The sequence below is a fragment of the Physeter macrocephalus genome, chromosome 8 (assembly GCF_002837175.3).
Source record: "Physeter macrocephalus isolate SW-GA chromosome 8, ASM283717v5, whole genome shotgun sequence".
NCBI classification, from domain to species: domain Eukaryota; kingdom Metazoa; phylum Chordata; class Mammalia; order Artiodactyla; family Physeteridae; genus Physeter; species Physeter macrocephalus.
In genome coordinates, this window is record NC_041221.1 from 113,839,512 (window position 1) to 113,852,676 (window position 13,165).

Genomic DNA, 13,165 nt, shown 5'->3' on the forward strand with positions numbered 1-13,165 from the left:
CATTCTTCTCCTGGGCAGTCTCATTCAGTTTTAAATAGCAATATATCCGTAACTCCCAACTGTATATCTCTTATCTAATTTCCTTTTCTGTCTTTCCAGACTTATTTCACATATTTTCAGGGAAATATCACAGACATATCAAGCTAATTGTGTCTGAAACTGCACTTTTGATTCTCTTTCTTCGCATCTACTCCTCTAGTTTCCTATCTCAGTTGCATCCATCAGTTTCTCTTGCCGGAAACTCGAGTCATTCTTGACTCCGCCTATTCCTTCACCTCCTCCCCCAACTCAAATCTTTCACTAAATGCTATCTCTTCTACCTCTTAAACCATTTTTCAAGTTTTTTCACTTTTCTCTATCACTGTTGCCATCACATTAGATCAGGTCACTATCTTTTGCCTAGACGAATGCAGTATAGCCTCCTAACTGGTTTCTCCACATCTAGTTTGTCCAGCTCTAATCCATTTACAAATAAAACCCAAAGTGACTTGTTAATATGTAAATACAATTACATCATTCTTAAAATTCTCCAGTGGCTTTCCGTTGCTCTTAAAGATCTTCTCTTCATCCCAGAAGAGATGATGGGGCCTATGTTAGTTTGCTGGGACTGCCATAACTGTACCACAGACTGGGTGGCTTAAATGACAGAAATTTATTCCCTCACAGTTCTGGAGGCTAGAAGTTTGAGATCAAGGTGTCATCAGGATTGGTTTCTTCTAAGGCCTCGCTCCTTGGCTTGTAGATGGCCATCTTCCTCCAGTGTCTTCATACAGTCGTTCCTTTGTGTGTGTCTGTGTCCTAATCTCTTCTTATAAGGACAGTAGTCATATTGGATTAGGGCCCACCCACATGGCTTTGTCTTTTTATTGTTGAATTATAGGAGTTCTTTATATATTCTGGGTGCTATACTCTTATTAGAAAATGATTCACAAATATTTTCTCCTATTCTGTGGGGTTTTTTTTACTCCTTTACTTCTTGTAAATCTTAACTCAAATGTTATCAGCTCATTGAGACCCTTTTTGACCATCTAACCTTGAATATCCACCTACCTACCCCCAAACACACATTCCCTCTCCCTGCTTTATTTTTCTTCCTAGCATTTATCACCAACAAACATTTCTATATGTATGTTGTGAATTATGATGATGATTTTATTATTATTGTTATTATTGTCTTTATTACATTTCTTGTTTATTGTCTGTTTTCTTCAACTAGAATTTGGGAGATTTTGATTTCTCTTGCTCATTGCTCTTTACGTAGCACCTAGAACAGGCCTGTAGGCCTTTAATAAAAGTTTATTGAATAAAAAGGAATGAATTTAATACATAACAGTGCCGGTTTTTTTTTAATTGGGGAAATATAGCACACATACAGAAAAAGAGCACAGTAATTTGTCAAAAAAAAAGGACACCCTTTTACCTACCACCAAGATCAATAAATAAATTATTGCCTAATTTATAATAACAATAAGAAGAAGAAATCAGAAGCCTCTCTTATGCCTCCTCCCAATTACTGCTTCCTTTCTCCAGTCACCCAGAGGTGATCAGTATTTTGGTATTTCTGGTAATATTTTTATTGCTTTACTTTATACTTTTACCACCTGAGCATTTGTCTCTAAAACCTTTTCTGTTGTTTTTTTAAATATTCATATGCATTAAATCAATCATACATGTTCTTCTGTGCCCCCCGCCCCGACGTTCAACTTTATTTTGTTAGTCATGCATGATATTGTATTTGGCTGTAGTTTATTTTCATGTCTGTATAACATTCCATTGTATTACTATACTACAACTTATATATTCTTCTGTTGAAAGAAATTTTGGTTACTTCCATTTTTAGTTCTTTTGAATCATAATACTATCAATATTCTTGTACCTATGTCATGGTGCCCAAATGTGTACATTTCTATTGAGCTCAATATTAATACCTAGCAGTGAATTTCTGGGTCATAGGGTGTGTATATATTCAGCTTTAATAAATAATGCCAGACAAGTTTCCAGGGTAATTAGAAAAATTTCACTCCTTCCAGCATATATTTTCATATGTTTTTGTCTGTTTGGACATCCTTTTCTGGGAAGTACCTGTTCAAGTCTCTTGGTTTTTTTTTTTTCAAATCAGATCAAGCCTGTCAGTCCAGGGTACTCATGGGCAATCTGGATGCACCCCTTTCAGCTGGGGGAACTGCCAGGAAACCTACTAAGAAAGGTAGAAAAGGGCTGTTCCTAATTATTCTCCCCCACCCCCAACCCTTGTGTTCTACCACCAGCCAGGCTTCCAGATCATTCACATTGGCTAGAGTCCCTTTTAACAGTCGAATCTGGCATCTGAGGGTCTCCTGATGGTGTCCTCCTTCTCCCAGCCAAATGCTACCACCCAGGTGCTTTTTTTTAAATTTTTTATTGAGATATAATTGACATAACATGGTATTAGTTTTAGGTGTACAACATAATGATTTGAACCTTCCATACATTTTCTGAAGAGTAAACAATGAAGTTTAAAGAGTTGATTCTCATTTGATAAGCAAATTTGTCACTTTCTGGTTATATTCTCAAGGAAACCTAAGAGTATGCTTTCCTCCAAAAAATGCTGTAGTCCCAGGGAAAATTTTGATCAGGTCTACTCCTAATATTTATGGGACCTGAAGAAAGAGTAAAAATGGAGGCCATCATCCATTCTAAATTTAAAGTCATAAATAAAGTTACCAAACTGTTAAATGAAATGTGAACTGTACTTTTTTCTTGATAAGGTACTTTTGTACAATGTCCTGGAAGGCCAGATTTGAATTTAAGATTCTTAGACTCTGTGGGGTTCCATGTCAGAACATGACAATGTGGGAAGTTGGCCCCTGGCCAGCACCCCCCCTTTCCTTTTTATCCTACACATCTAAGCTCCATCCTTACTTCCCTAAACCTAAAAAACAATTGCCACTGGCCACCCCTTAGATAAACATAGATTCTCAAAAGTTAGGATAATCTCTCTACACATAGACATGAAACACTTAAAACCACTCCTATACTCTTCCATATTCTCATGGTCTTCTCTAAGTCATTGGGAGTTGAATGGGAAATGATAATGATAATAGCTACCAGTTATTGTGTCAAACATAAGAAATTTTATATCAGGTATCAGTTTTTTTCCTTCGTGGGGCTAAGTATTTCAGTAAAGTAAGACACTAAATTTAGTTGACCTTTGAACAACACAGGTTTGAACTGCACAGGTCAATTTATACTTGGATTTTTGTCAATAAATACTGTGGCACTACTTCATCCATGGTTGTTTGAATCTACGGATTCGGAACCACAGATCTGGAGGGGCATTTTTGGGACTTCATCCGGAAAATTCAGTATCCACAGTGGGTCCTGGAAACAGTCTCCCGCAGATAACGAGGGATTACTGTTATGGATGGATGGATAGGGGTGTGTGTGTGTGTGTGTGTGTGTGTGTGTGTGTGTGTGTGTAAAATAAACATATCTGTATATATGCACATACTCATGCACACACACACATTATTTTAGCTATTGTTATTTTAAGAAGTATTTTTTTAAAGTACCTTCCTTCCCTTTCCTCAGTGTAACATTTTAGAAAACACTACCCTGAAAGAAAGCAAAGCGAAGTACAGGAAACAAGAGCCTAGCTTGGCTGCTACCTCTAGGGGTACATCAAATGAGCTGTTCACATACCGATTCAGCTTCAGTCTCTCCTAACTTTCGGCTGGGGAGGGGGTGGTAAAGAAATGAACTTGCTTTGCTTTTCCTTAGGGTAAACCTAGGCTTATCATTCCCCTTTAACTGCTGGAAGGAAATATAGCACTGCTGGATAATGCCAATTCAGCCTTTGGAGGTTTCAGGATATGTGCCAGTTAACCAACTGATTCTTCTAATATGATTTGAAAAATTCATAGTTTTTTTTTTATCATTTGTAAAGGATAAGGCTTTAAAGCCTGTATGCTTCTTCATTCATTTTAAAACTTACATGGGTGTATAAGAGAAAACAAAGAAAGGAATTTGAGCCTATGTGATTAGCCTTCATGGAAAGGAAGATGCCATTTCTGAGCAAAGCCCCACTGACTCTCCTAAAATTAGGAGAAAACTTGTTTTGAAAATGTGAATGGAAATGGAAATCATTAAAACAAATAAAACAAAGAAAAAAGTGAGCATAGAAACTGAGAAATAGAATTAATACAGTGTTGGAAATGACCATAGGCAATTAAGTGTATGAATCAATGTCTGTTTGCAACAGTTTTCCACTTCTTCAATTTATGGTGCCTGTTGTATGTCACGTGAGCATGACAGTATGGTCAGAGCGGGTGACACATTCTTGGTATTCTGTCCCCATTAACTTTCACTTCCCAAAGGTTCGTTGAATAAAATAAACATGTTTGAACAATTTTCAGAAACAGTGTTTCCCCAGTTTACAAAATCAACCAAAAGCGGATTGGGGTGGGTTGGGTTAATGTCGCACTTTATTGCACTATCATGCATACATACACAATATTACTTAGCATCTGTAGCATCCATAAAGATTTCTCTATTGCATTTGAGGTGAAAGGAAGGAGCAGGTTTAAGTCCCAGCTTTGAAGCTGTTGTGTTAATTGTTAACTTGTGCTGAGTCTGTACATTACAAAAGGTAACAATCTCAGCATGTTAAGATCATAACTGTTAGATTAATGCTTTGAGGCAGCAGCTGTGCTGATGTGAGGCATTAATGGCTGGATGAGTTCAGTCACATATGCTGCCTCCAGTGTCTTTGTGTGATGGTATTTACTAGATTTCAAATGGTCTGCTGAGAAAGATGAAATATAATCTCATGTATTATCTCTGTCTTGAAAAAATACATAATGAAATTGTTCTCTTGTTGGAATATATTTTATTAACCTTTGTGGAGTCAACTTGAAGAACAGATACCCCTATAGAGTTGAAACCTTTTGCTAAAGTGGAGTGTTATTAAATGTATTTTTGAGTTCTTGGAACAGTGGGGTTGAGTAGAGGAGGTAAGTTTGGTTTGTTTGTTTTTTTTAAACCACTCAGAATAATATGGCATATTCTGAGGCTAGCTGGAGAGGAAAAAAAATGCAATGTAAATTGTACACAACTAATTTTTCTTTCTTTCTTTCTTTCTTTCTTTCTTTCTTTCTTTCTTTTTTCTTTACAGAGCCTGAAGAAAGTTCTTGTGGAATTCAGTCACAAGGAATTGTTTGATTTCTATAACAAGGTCTGTATTTTTTTAATAATTTCTGATAATGTGGGGTTTTTCACAATGTTTCCTCCACTTTATGAATTCTTATTTTTAAATGCCCATTACAGAGCTGAGTTCTTTAAACTTCCCTTATAAACATCTTATGTTTCACAGTAGGAAGCATTGCCAAGATGAAGAGAATCTGACAAACTAAATCAGGAAGAGAATGGATATGGTTTTAATTAAAGCAGTAGTATTGTTGTTTTAATGTAAAGCATTAAATAATAAACTGTGTGGTATCTAGCCACACTGGCACTTTAGAGATAGGTAATGTTAAATATTTTAATTTCTGGGCCCACGGGAAAAGGCAGATACCAGGCCTTTAAAGATTTATCTTTGAGGATATTTCGTGTTTCTTTGTAAATACTGATTTTGTAATCCAGGAAAATGCACTGCCCCCTCTACCACCCTCCCCCCTTTAAAAATCTAAAATGAAAGAGCTGGGTGCATTTTGAAATTTATTTATTTATTTTTGGCTGTGTTGGGTCTTAGTTTCTGTGCGAGGGCTTTCTCCAGTTGTGGCAAGCAGGGGCCACTCTTCATCGCGGTGCGCGGGCCTCTCACTGCCACAGCCTCTCTCATTGTGGAGCACAGGCTCCAGACACGCAGGCTCAGTAGCTGTGGCTCACGGGCTTAGTTGCTCCTCGTCATGTGGGATCTTCCCAGACCAGGGCCCGAACCCGTGTCCCCTGCACTGGCAGGCAGATTCCTAACCACTGCGCCACCAGGGAAGCCCTAGCTGGGTGCATTTTAAACAGTAGTATTTAGAAATCCTCTTTTACAAATTTGAAAACAGATAGCAAGCTTGAATTCTAATATCCACATAAAAAGAAAAATTTTCTAAGTGGTATATTTATTGCTTATGTGAGTGCATTTAAAATACATAGTTACCAGTTACATTCTTTTCTTTCATTTGCATGTTTCTAAACAACACTTCATATGAATTTCTCTCCCTTCACCAACTTTCTCTCTCTCTCTTTTTTTTTTTTTTTTGTCTTTGTAAATAGCTAGAGACCATACAAGCACAGCTGGATTCCCTTACATGATGTTCGTAAAGACTGGTTTCTCTATCACACTCCTGCCACCTCATTGTTTTGCATTGAAGATAAACTGCCAGGTTGTGTTTTCTGAAGGATTCATTAGCTTTCTTCTTGTAAATTATATGGTTTATTGCTTCTTATTACAAATAACAGCCAAGGAAGATCATTGTTTTGAGTACTGAAGTTCTAATATACATTCTACAGTTCTGTGAGCCAACAGCAAGCAATTGTTAAGAACATTTTTGTTTTAAGGGGAACAAAAGTGAATATCATATTGTTTTTACTGTCCTATTTTTGCTTTATTGCCTGACCTGTTTATTTTTTACATACTTGATGATACTTTTATGTATCAAGAAGGGTCCATGGATACAAAGTGTAATATGTACCTTAGAACACAGAACTTCTTTAATTACATTAATAAAAATAAGTAGCCACATTCAATTAAATACATTATGGCATTTATTTCCTTTAATATAATGAGTGTATTTTGCTTGGGAAATAATATAGGAAAGAAATTTTAAATAGAGCTAGTACTAGTACATCAGCCAACTCCAGTATGAGCATCTCTGTGCACTTTAATTTTTTCTCTGAGTTTAATGATTTCATAACAGTTCAGGTTTTTGTGTGCTTTTTTTTGTACTGAAAATTAATAATGATTCATTTCAAGGTGTGGGAGACACATTCAGATCATGAATAAAAATAACTGTAATGAGTGCTAAATGATTATCCTTAAAATTTTAAAACAGAATGTAAAACAAATTTTATGTTCTCTTTTTGTAAATATGTTAATTTCAGTCAAGAAGATTTTTATGTCTTAGAATTAGTTGAAGTGCACAGTATTTTATGCTATGGATCTATATAAATATGAGTATGGTTGCCTGCAGAAAATAATATCAGTTGAATTTTTTATGAATGAAATGTCTGCACTATATTATTTCCAGTGAGAAAGAGAGTGAGGGAGGAAAGGAGAGAAAGGGAGAGGGGAGGGGGGGAGAAAATGAGAGAGAGAGAACAGAGAGAGACAGAGAGAGATTCAAATATGACTTCACATGAAAGAATTTGATTTCAGAAATATCCTATAGTTAAACAGAACCATTGGATTTAAATCACATTCTTTATATGAGGTATCTGAGTAATATGAATGTTAAATGTCTCCCAAATAAATGTTCAGTATATGGAATTTATGCCCTTACTTATTTATATGTGTGTTTGTATGTTGTTGCTTAGAAGGATTAGGTGTTTGGATTATTTCAGAATGTAAATATTATAGTGGCTGTCCATACGTGGTTGATTTGAAAAGTTTTTAAACTCAAACTTCCATTGATAGGATATCTAGAAGACGTGTTTATAATATAATGGGATTTGTTTCCATATGTAGCTTGTGGGATCTATCTTATATTTTTATGCTCTGTTCTGCTGGTCCCCAGAGGAAAGTACCTGACTACTGTAAACATTTTGGTAAATATTCTTTCAGACTTCTTCTTATGTACAAATAAACATACATCATTTCAAGTTGAATTTGTTGGGCCTTCCCAACAGTGACCATATGAATAGGTAGAACTTTTCATTGGTTTGATGCCAACTTAACTCCCAGTGTAGGTATCTAAGTTAAATGTGACACTTCATAATGAAATTTCCTATTTGTAGCTTAAAATAGTGGTAAATAGTTTTCTCTCCATCAATCTAGTTCAGGAAAGTCTGACCAAAGGCACTGAAGGAAGGACCAGTAAGTAGTAGGTCTAATTCTAACTAAGAACATAATTATTCCTGAAATATATTTAATTCCAGATAATTTTATTTCTTAAGCTACCACCATTGTTACGATACACAAGTAAAAGAAGATATCATTCCCAAAGATTATTAAGGTGTGTGTTACATTTTCATAGAAATAAGGTGGGTGGAGCCATAAGTGGGAACTGAAACCTACTGTCTTAGCAAATAAACATGTTTTGTATGAGTGCTTGTCATGAGGATTGAATAAAAATATAAATTACTTGTTAGAAAGGAGTACTACAAATAATATTTGCAATTCTCCAATTATAAAATATTATTTTTAAGTAGGAAACACAAAAAAAAATCATAAAGGAGTAACCTAAAATCATAGACTCTCAACATCCAGAAACAGCCGTTAATGACATTTTGGTAGATTTTATTGAAGGTTTGTTTTTTTTTTCCTATTCCTGTATCTTTCTCTACTATCTTTAAGTAGTCCTTCATTTGAATGAGTTACACTTTATTTATTCAATCTATTGTTGGACATTTAGATTATTTCCGGTTTTTTAAAGTACTAAAGAACTCAACTGGTAAAGATCATTATAAATAAACCCTAAACCACATTTCTCATTACTTTATTAATACAGGTTCCTAGAAGTGGGATTATTATGCCAAAAGTATGAAGATTTATTTTCTGTTTTTACTTTTAATCGGATTTTATTATAAATATAAAATTGCCTATATTTTTTAAAAAGTGTTCTTAAAAAAGTCTATTTTGCTCTCTTACTCCCTAGAAATACCTACCTAACTAGTTAGAAACATTTGGTTTATATCTTTTCGGATATCTCATGTAAATTCAAACACACACACACCCCTCTTTGTGTATGTTTTTATTTATTTACATTTATTTATTTATTTTTTATTTTGGTTGCTCTGGGTCTTAGTTGGGGCAGGCAGGCTCCTTAGTTGCAGCATATGGCCTCCTTAGTTGTGGCTGGTGGGCTCCTTAGTTGTGGCATGCAAACTCTTAGTTGTGGCATGCACATGGGATCTAGATCCCTGACCAGGGATTGAACCCAGGCCCCCTGCATTGGGAGTGCAGAGTCTTAACCACTGTGCCACCAGGGCAGTCCCTATTTACATTTATTTTAAGGCCATTTTTGCATATTGATAAATTGTTTTCTCAAAGGTTCATAACAGTTTATACTCTTACCAACAATAAATGAGAACTCACCTGCCTCAAGCCAACTTCATCACCCTCTTCCTCCTACTGTACATTTTATTCTCAACATTTTTTAAAATCTAGGAATGGGTTTGGGAAGAGTGTGGAGTGAGAGTGGGTTGGAGATTGAAGCATCACTAATTACTTGGGATATGTTATATTGATAATTCCAGAGGGATAGAAGAGAAAAATTTCTTCTAAAATCAGCAAATGTGAAAAACAGTTGTACAGTGTTTAAGCGTAAAAGCACTGAAGTCAGACATTTACTTCCTCAACAAATATTCAGTGACTGCCTATGGTGCCAGGAACTGAGTGTACGCTAGACATTATGTTAACAGTGATGAGCAAAATTAATATAGTTCCTGGCGTCTTGAAGTGTAATGTGTTAGGCAGTCAGTTAAAAAACAAGCAAGATGTAACAACCTAATTGGGAAAAGAATTTGAAAAAGAATAGATACATGTATATGTATAACTGAATCACTTTGTTGTACACCCGAAACTAATACAACATTGTTAATCAACTATACTCCAATATAAAATGAAAAGTTAGGGGCTTCCCTGGTGGCGGAGTGGTTAAGAATCTGCCTGCCAATGCAGGGGACACGGGTTCAAGCCCTGGTCCGGGAAGATCCCACATGCCACGGAGCAACTAAGCCCGTGCACCACAAGTACTGAGCCTGCACTCTAGGGCCCGCGAGCCACAACTGCTGAGCCCGCATGCCACAACTACCGAAGCCTGCATGCCTAGAACCCGTGCTCTGCAACAAGAGAAGCCACCTCAATGAGAGGCCTGCGCACCACAATGAAGAGTAGCCACATGCCACGAAGCAACTAAGCCCGTGCACCACAAGTACTGAGCCTGCACTCTAGGGCCCGCGAGCCACAACTGCTGAGCCCGCATGCCACAACTACCGAAGCCTGCATGCCTAGAACCCGTGCTCTGCAACAAGAGAAGCCACCTCAATGAGAGGCCTGCGCACCACAATGAAGAGTAGCCGCCACTCACAGCAATAGAGAAAGCCCGTGTGCGGCAACGAAGACCCAACGCAGCCAAAAGTAAATAAAATAAAATAAAATTTTAAAAAAATGAAAAGTTAAAAAACAAAATATAATAAATTGTGAATAAGTATGGGATGAAAAATAATTGGATTCTCTTAAGAGAAAATAAAAGATAGGATGAAACTTAGATGGTGCATCAAGGAAAGACTCTCTGAGGAAGTGAGATTTGGGCTGAGTCCTGTAAGATGAGTTAGAATGAGGCAATAGCAGAATACAGTGAAAAGCATTCTAGATAGAGGGAATGGCCAATGCAGAATCTCAGAGATTGGAAAAGGCTTAGCGCGTTTCAGGAACCAAAGATCAGTGTGGCTGGAGTGTTGTGAACAAGGGAATAGTGGAGTGCTTTTCAATTAGAGAGGTAGCCTGTCACTTCTACCACCTAAATATCTTGCAAATATATCTCTAGGATACTACCTTTTCCAAGCTACCATCATCTTTGCCCTGGACTACCTTGCTTCCTCTAGCCCCCCTTCAGTCCAGTCTCCACACAGAGCTAATATTTTTAAAACATTAATCATATTAATTACACTACCTCCCTGCTTTAAACCCTTCAAAGACTTGCCATTACACTTCAAATAAAATTTAAGTGTCTGGACCCTCAGGATAGACTAAGAGTCATATACTAGTTGTGCTGCTTTTTGTGTTGCTTAATTCGCTAAAGTTCAGTTTCCTCATCTTTGTGGTGGGAATAATAATAATCTAAATTACATGGGGGTGTTATGAAGATTAAATGAGGTCATTCATGTTAAACATTTAGCATAATTCCTGATTTGCAATAATCACATAAGTGTTAGCTGTCATTTTCATAATCACTAAGAAAACGACCAGGTTTTCTGTTGAAATTATTCGAGGTAAGGTTTGAATTGAACTAAAATTGAAGAAAGCTTGCTATGAAGCCCCTTCACTTTGAATTTAGAGTTCCAATAACAACTCTATTTTATGATAAATAAATTTGAGCATAATGCTCATCTATCCCATTCTTAATTTTTCATTAACAAGGTAATAGGTGTATTATGGGATAGGACCAGAATCAGAAATGCATTTTTTCTATGACTGTTTCTACAAAGCTCCTCTGGCTCTGAGGATTCTTTTTCTCTAACTCTATTCAATTAATTTTTATCTTTTCTTACCTTAAACAATGGCTTCTACACCTTATTTATTATGCCAGGGGTCTGTAAACTATGGCCTGTGGGCCTAATCCAGCCCACCAGTTGTTTTCATAAAGTTTTATTGGAACACAGCTCTGACGGACAGACTCCCAATCATCTGTCAAAGGTAATGGAATGTCACTCCCGTGACTTACATTATGTGAAATTCTGTCATGCTACCAAACTCACTCTAGAGACTTTCTCCCCTCTTGGCTTTTAAGAAGCAAGCTGCCATGTTGTAAGAGGGCCTGTGGACAGAACCACAAGACAAGGAACTACGGGTGGCCTGTAGGTGCTGAGGGCAACCAGTAGCCACTAGGAAGCTGAGGCCCTAAGCGCTCTGCCCTACAGCCACAAGGAAATAGATCTGCAAACAACTTGTGTGAGTTTGGATTCTTTCCCAGTCAAGCCTCCAGAAGAGAACACACTCCAACTGACTGTGACTGCAGCCTTGTGATATCCTACGTGAAGACCCAGATTGTGAGATAATAAATGTGTGTTGATTTGAACTTCTGATGTTAGAGTCATTTGTTATGTTGTGATAGATAACTAAAACAACAGCCATGTTCTTTCACTTACTTACAGTCATACAGTCTACGGCTGCTTTTGCACCACAACAGTAGTTGCAAAAGAGAGCATATACCCAGAAAGCCTAAAATATTTACTACCTAGCTCTTTTATTTATTTATTTATTTTTGCGGTATGCGGGCCTGTCACTGTTGTGGCCTCTCCCGTTGCGGAGCACAGGCTCTGGACGCGCAGGCTCAGCGGCCATGGCTCATGGGCCTAGCCACTCCGCGGCATGTGGGATCTTCCTGGACTGGGGCACAAACCTGTGTCCCCTGCATCGGCAAGCGGACTCTCAACCACTGCGCCACCAGGGAAGCCCCTACCTGGCTCTTTACATGAAACGTTTGCAGACCCATTCCTTACACCATGCTGCTCTAGGGCACCTCTAGAGGAATATAGCAGTTGGTAGATACATAAATCCATAAGACAGGTGTGGTATATATTTCTGTAGCATCACCTTTATTTTAATTTTTGCCAGCCACATGGCCATCCAACTGGAAATTATATTTTTCCATGCTCTGTAGCTACTGCAGCCATATGACTAAGTCTCACCAGTGAAATGTGAGTGAAAATTATATTCATCTTCACTTTTCTTTGCCCTTTCTATGACTGAAACATAGATTTGAAGCTAAGTTAGGTTTGACTGAGCAGGTGAGGATAATGCCTTAAGGGGTAAGGATAATGCCTTAAGGGGTAATGCAACAAGATGGAAGGAAGCTGGGTCCTTGAATATCCTCATGGAGCAGTACTGCTGATATGCCCTTGGCAAGCTGCTGCCTCCAGACCCTTACATGAGAAATAAAACATCTTGTTTAACGACTATATTTGGTATCTTTTTAATATAGCAGCGTAGCCTATAGCCTAACTAATATGGGGGTACATTTTAATTAGCCAGTAATTTAGAGCATGTATATTTTTAAAGAGAGATAAATATTTTACAGCATATAGTTGGAAATACATATAAAAGTCAAAGAGAAAATGGGAAACTTCAAAAAAAAAAAAAAAAAACACTGTGCTTGCAGCCTGCGACTTCAGGCTAAACTCTCAGAGCTACTGAGAGGATATATGAATCCCCACCCCCAGTGTTGCTACTTGGAAAGGAAAGTTGAAGAAACCATAGGTGTATGTTGTAAATTTCCTCCAACGTCTTTATATAATCTCTTTTCCACTGTTGAGG

General features: G+C 37.2%; 1 protein-coding gene across 1 annotated transcript in view; it reads left to right on the plus strand.

The window, feature by feature from the left end:
- The window catches only part of COMMD10 (COMM domain containing 10), a 176,730-nt gene extending 166,713 nt beyond the window's left edge, over positions 1-10,017 (plus strand). Inside the window, exons 6-7 of the mRNA XM_024121789.3 lie at positions 5,153-5,212; positions 6,244-10,017. Coding sequence (XP_023977557.1) covers positions 5,153-5,212; positions 6,244-6,282 — 99 coding nt within the window. The 3' untranslated portion in view covers positions 6,283-10,017. The remainder of the gene's footprint in view (positions 1-5,152; positions 5,213-6,243) is intronic.
- The last annotated feature ends 3,148 nt before the right edge of the window (positions 10,018-13,165 follow it).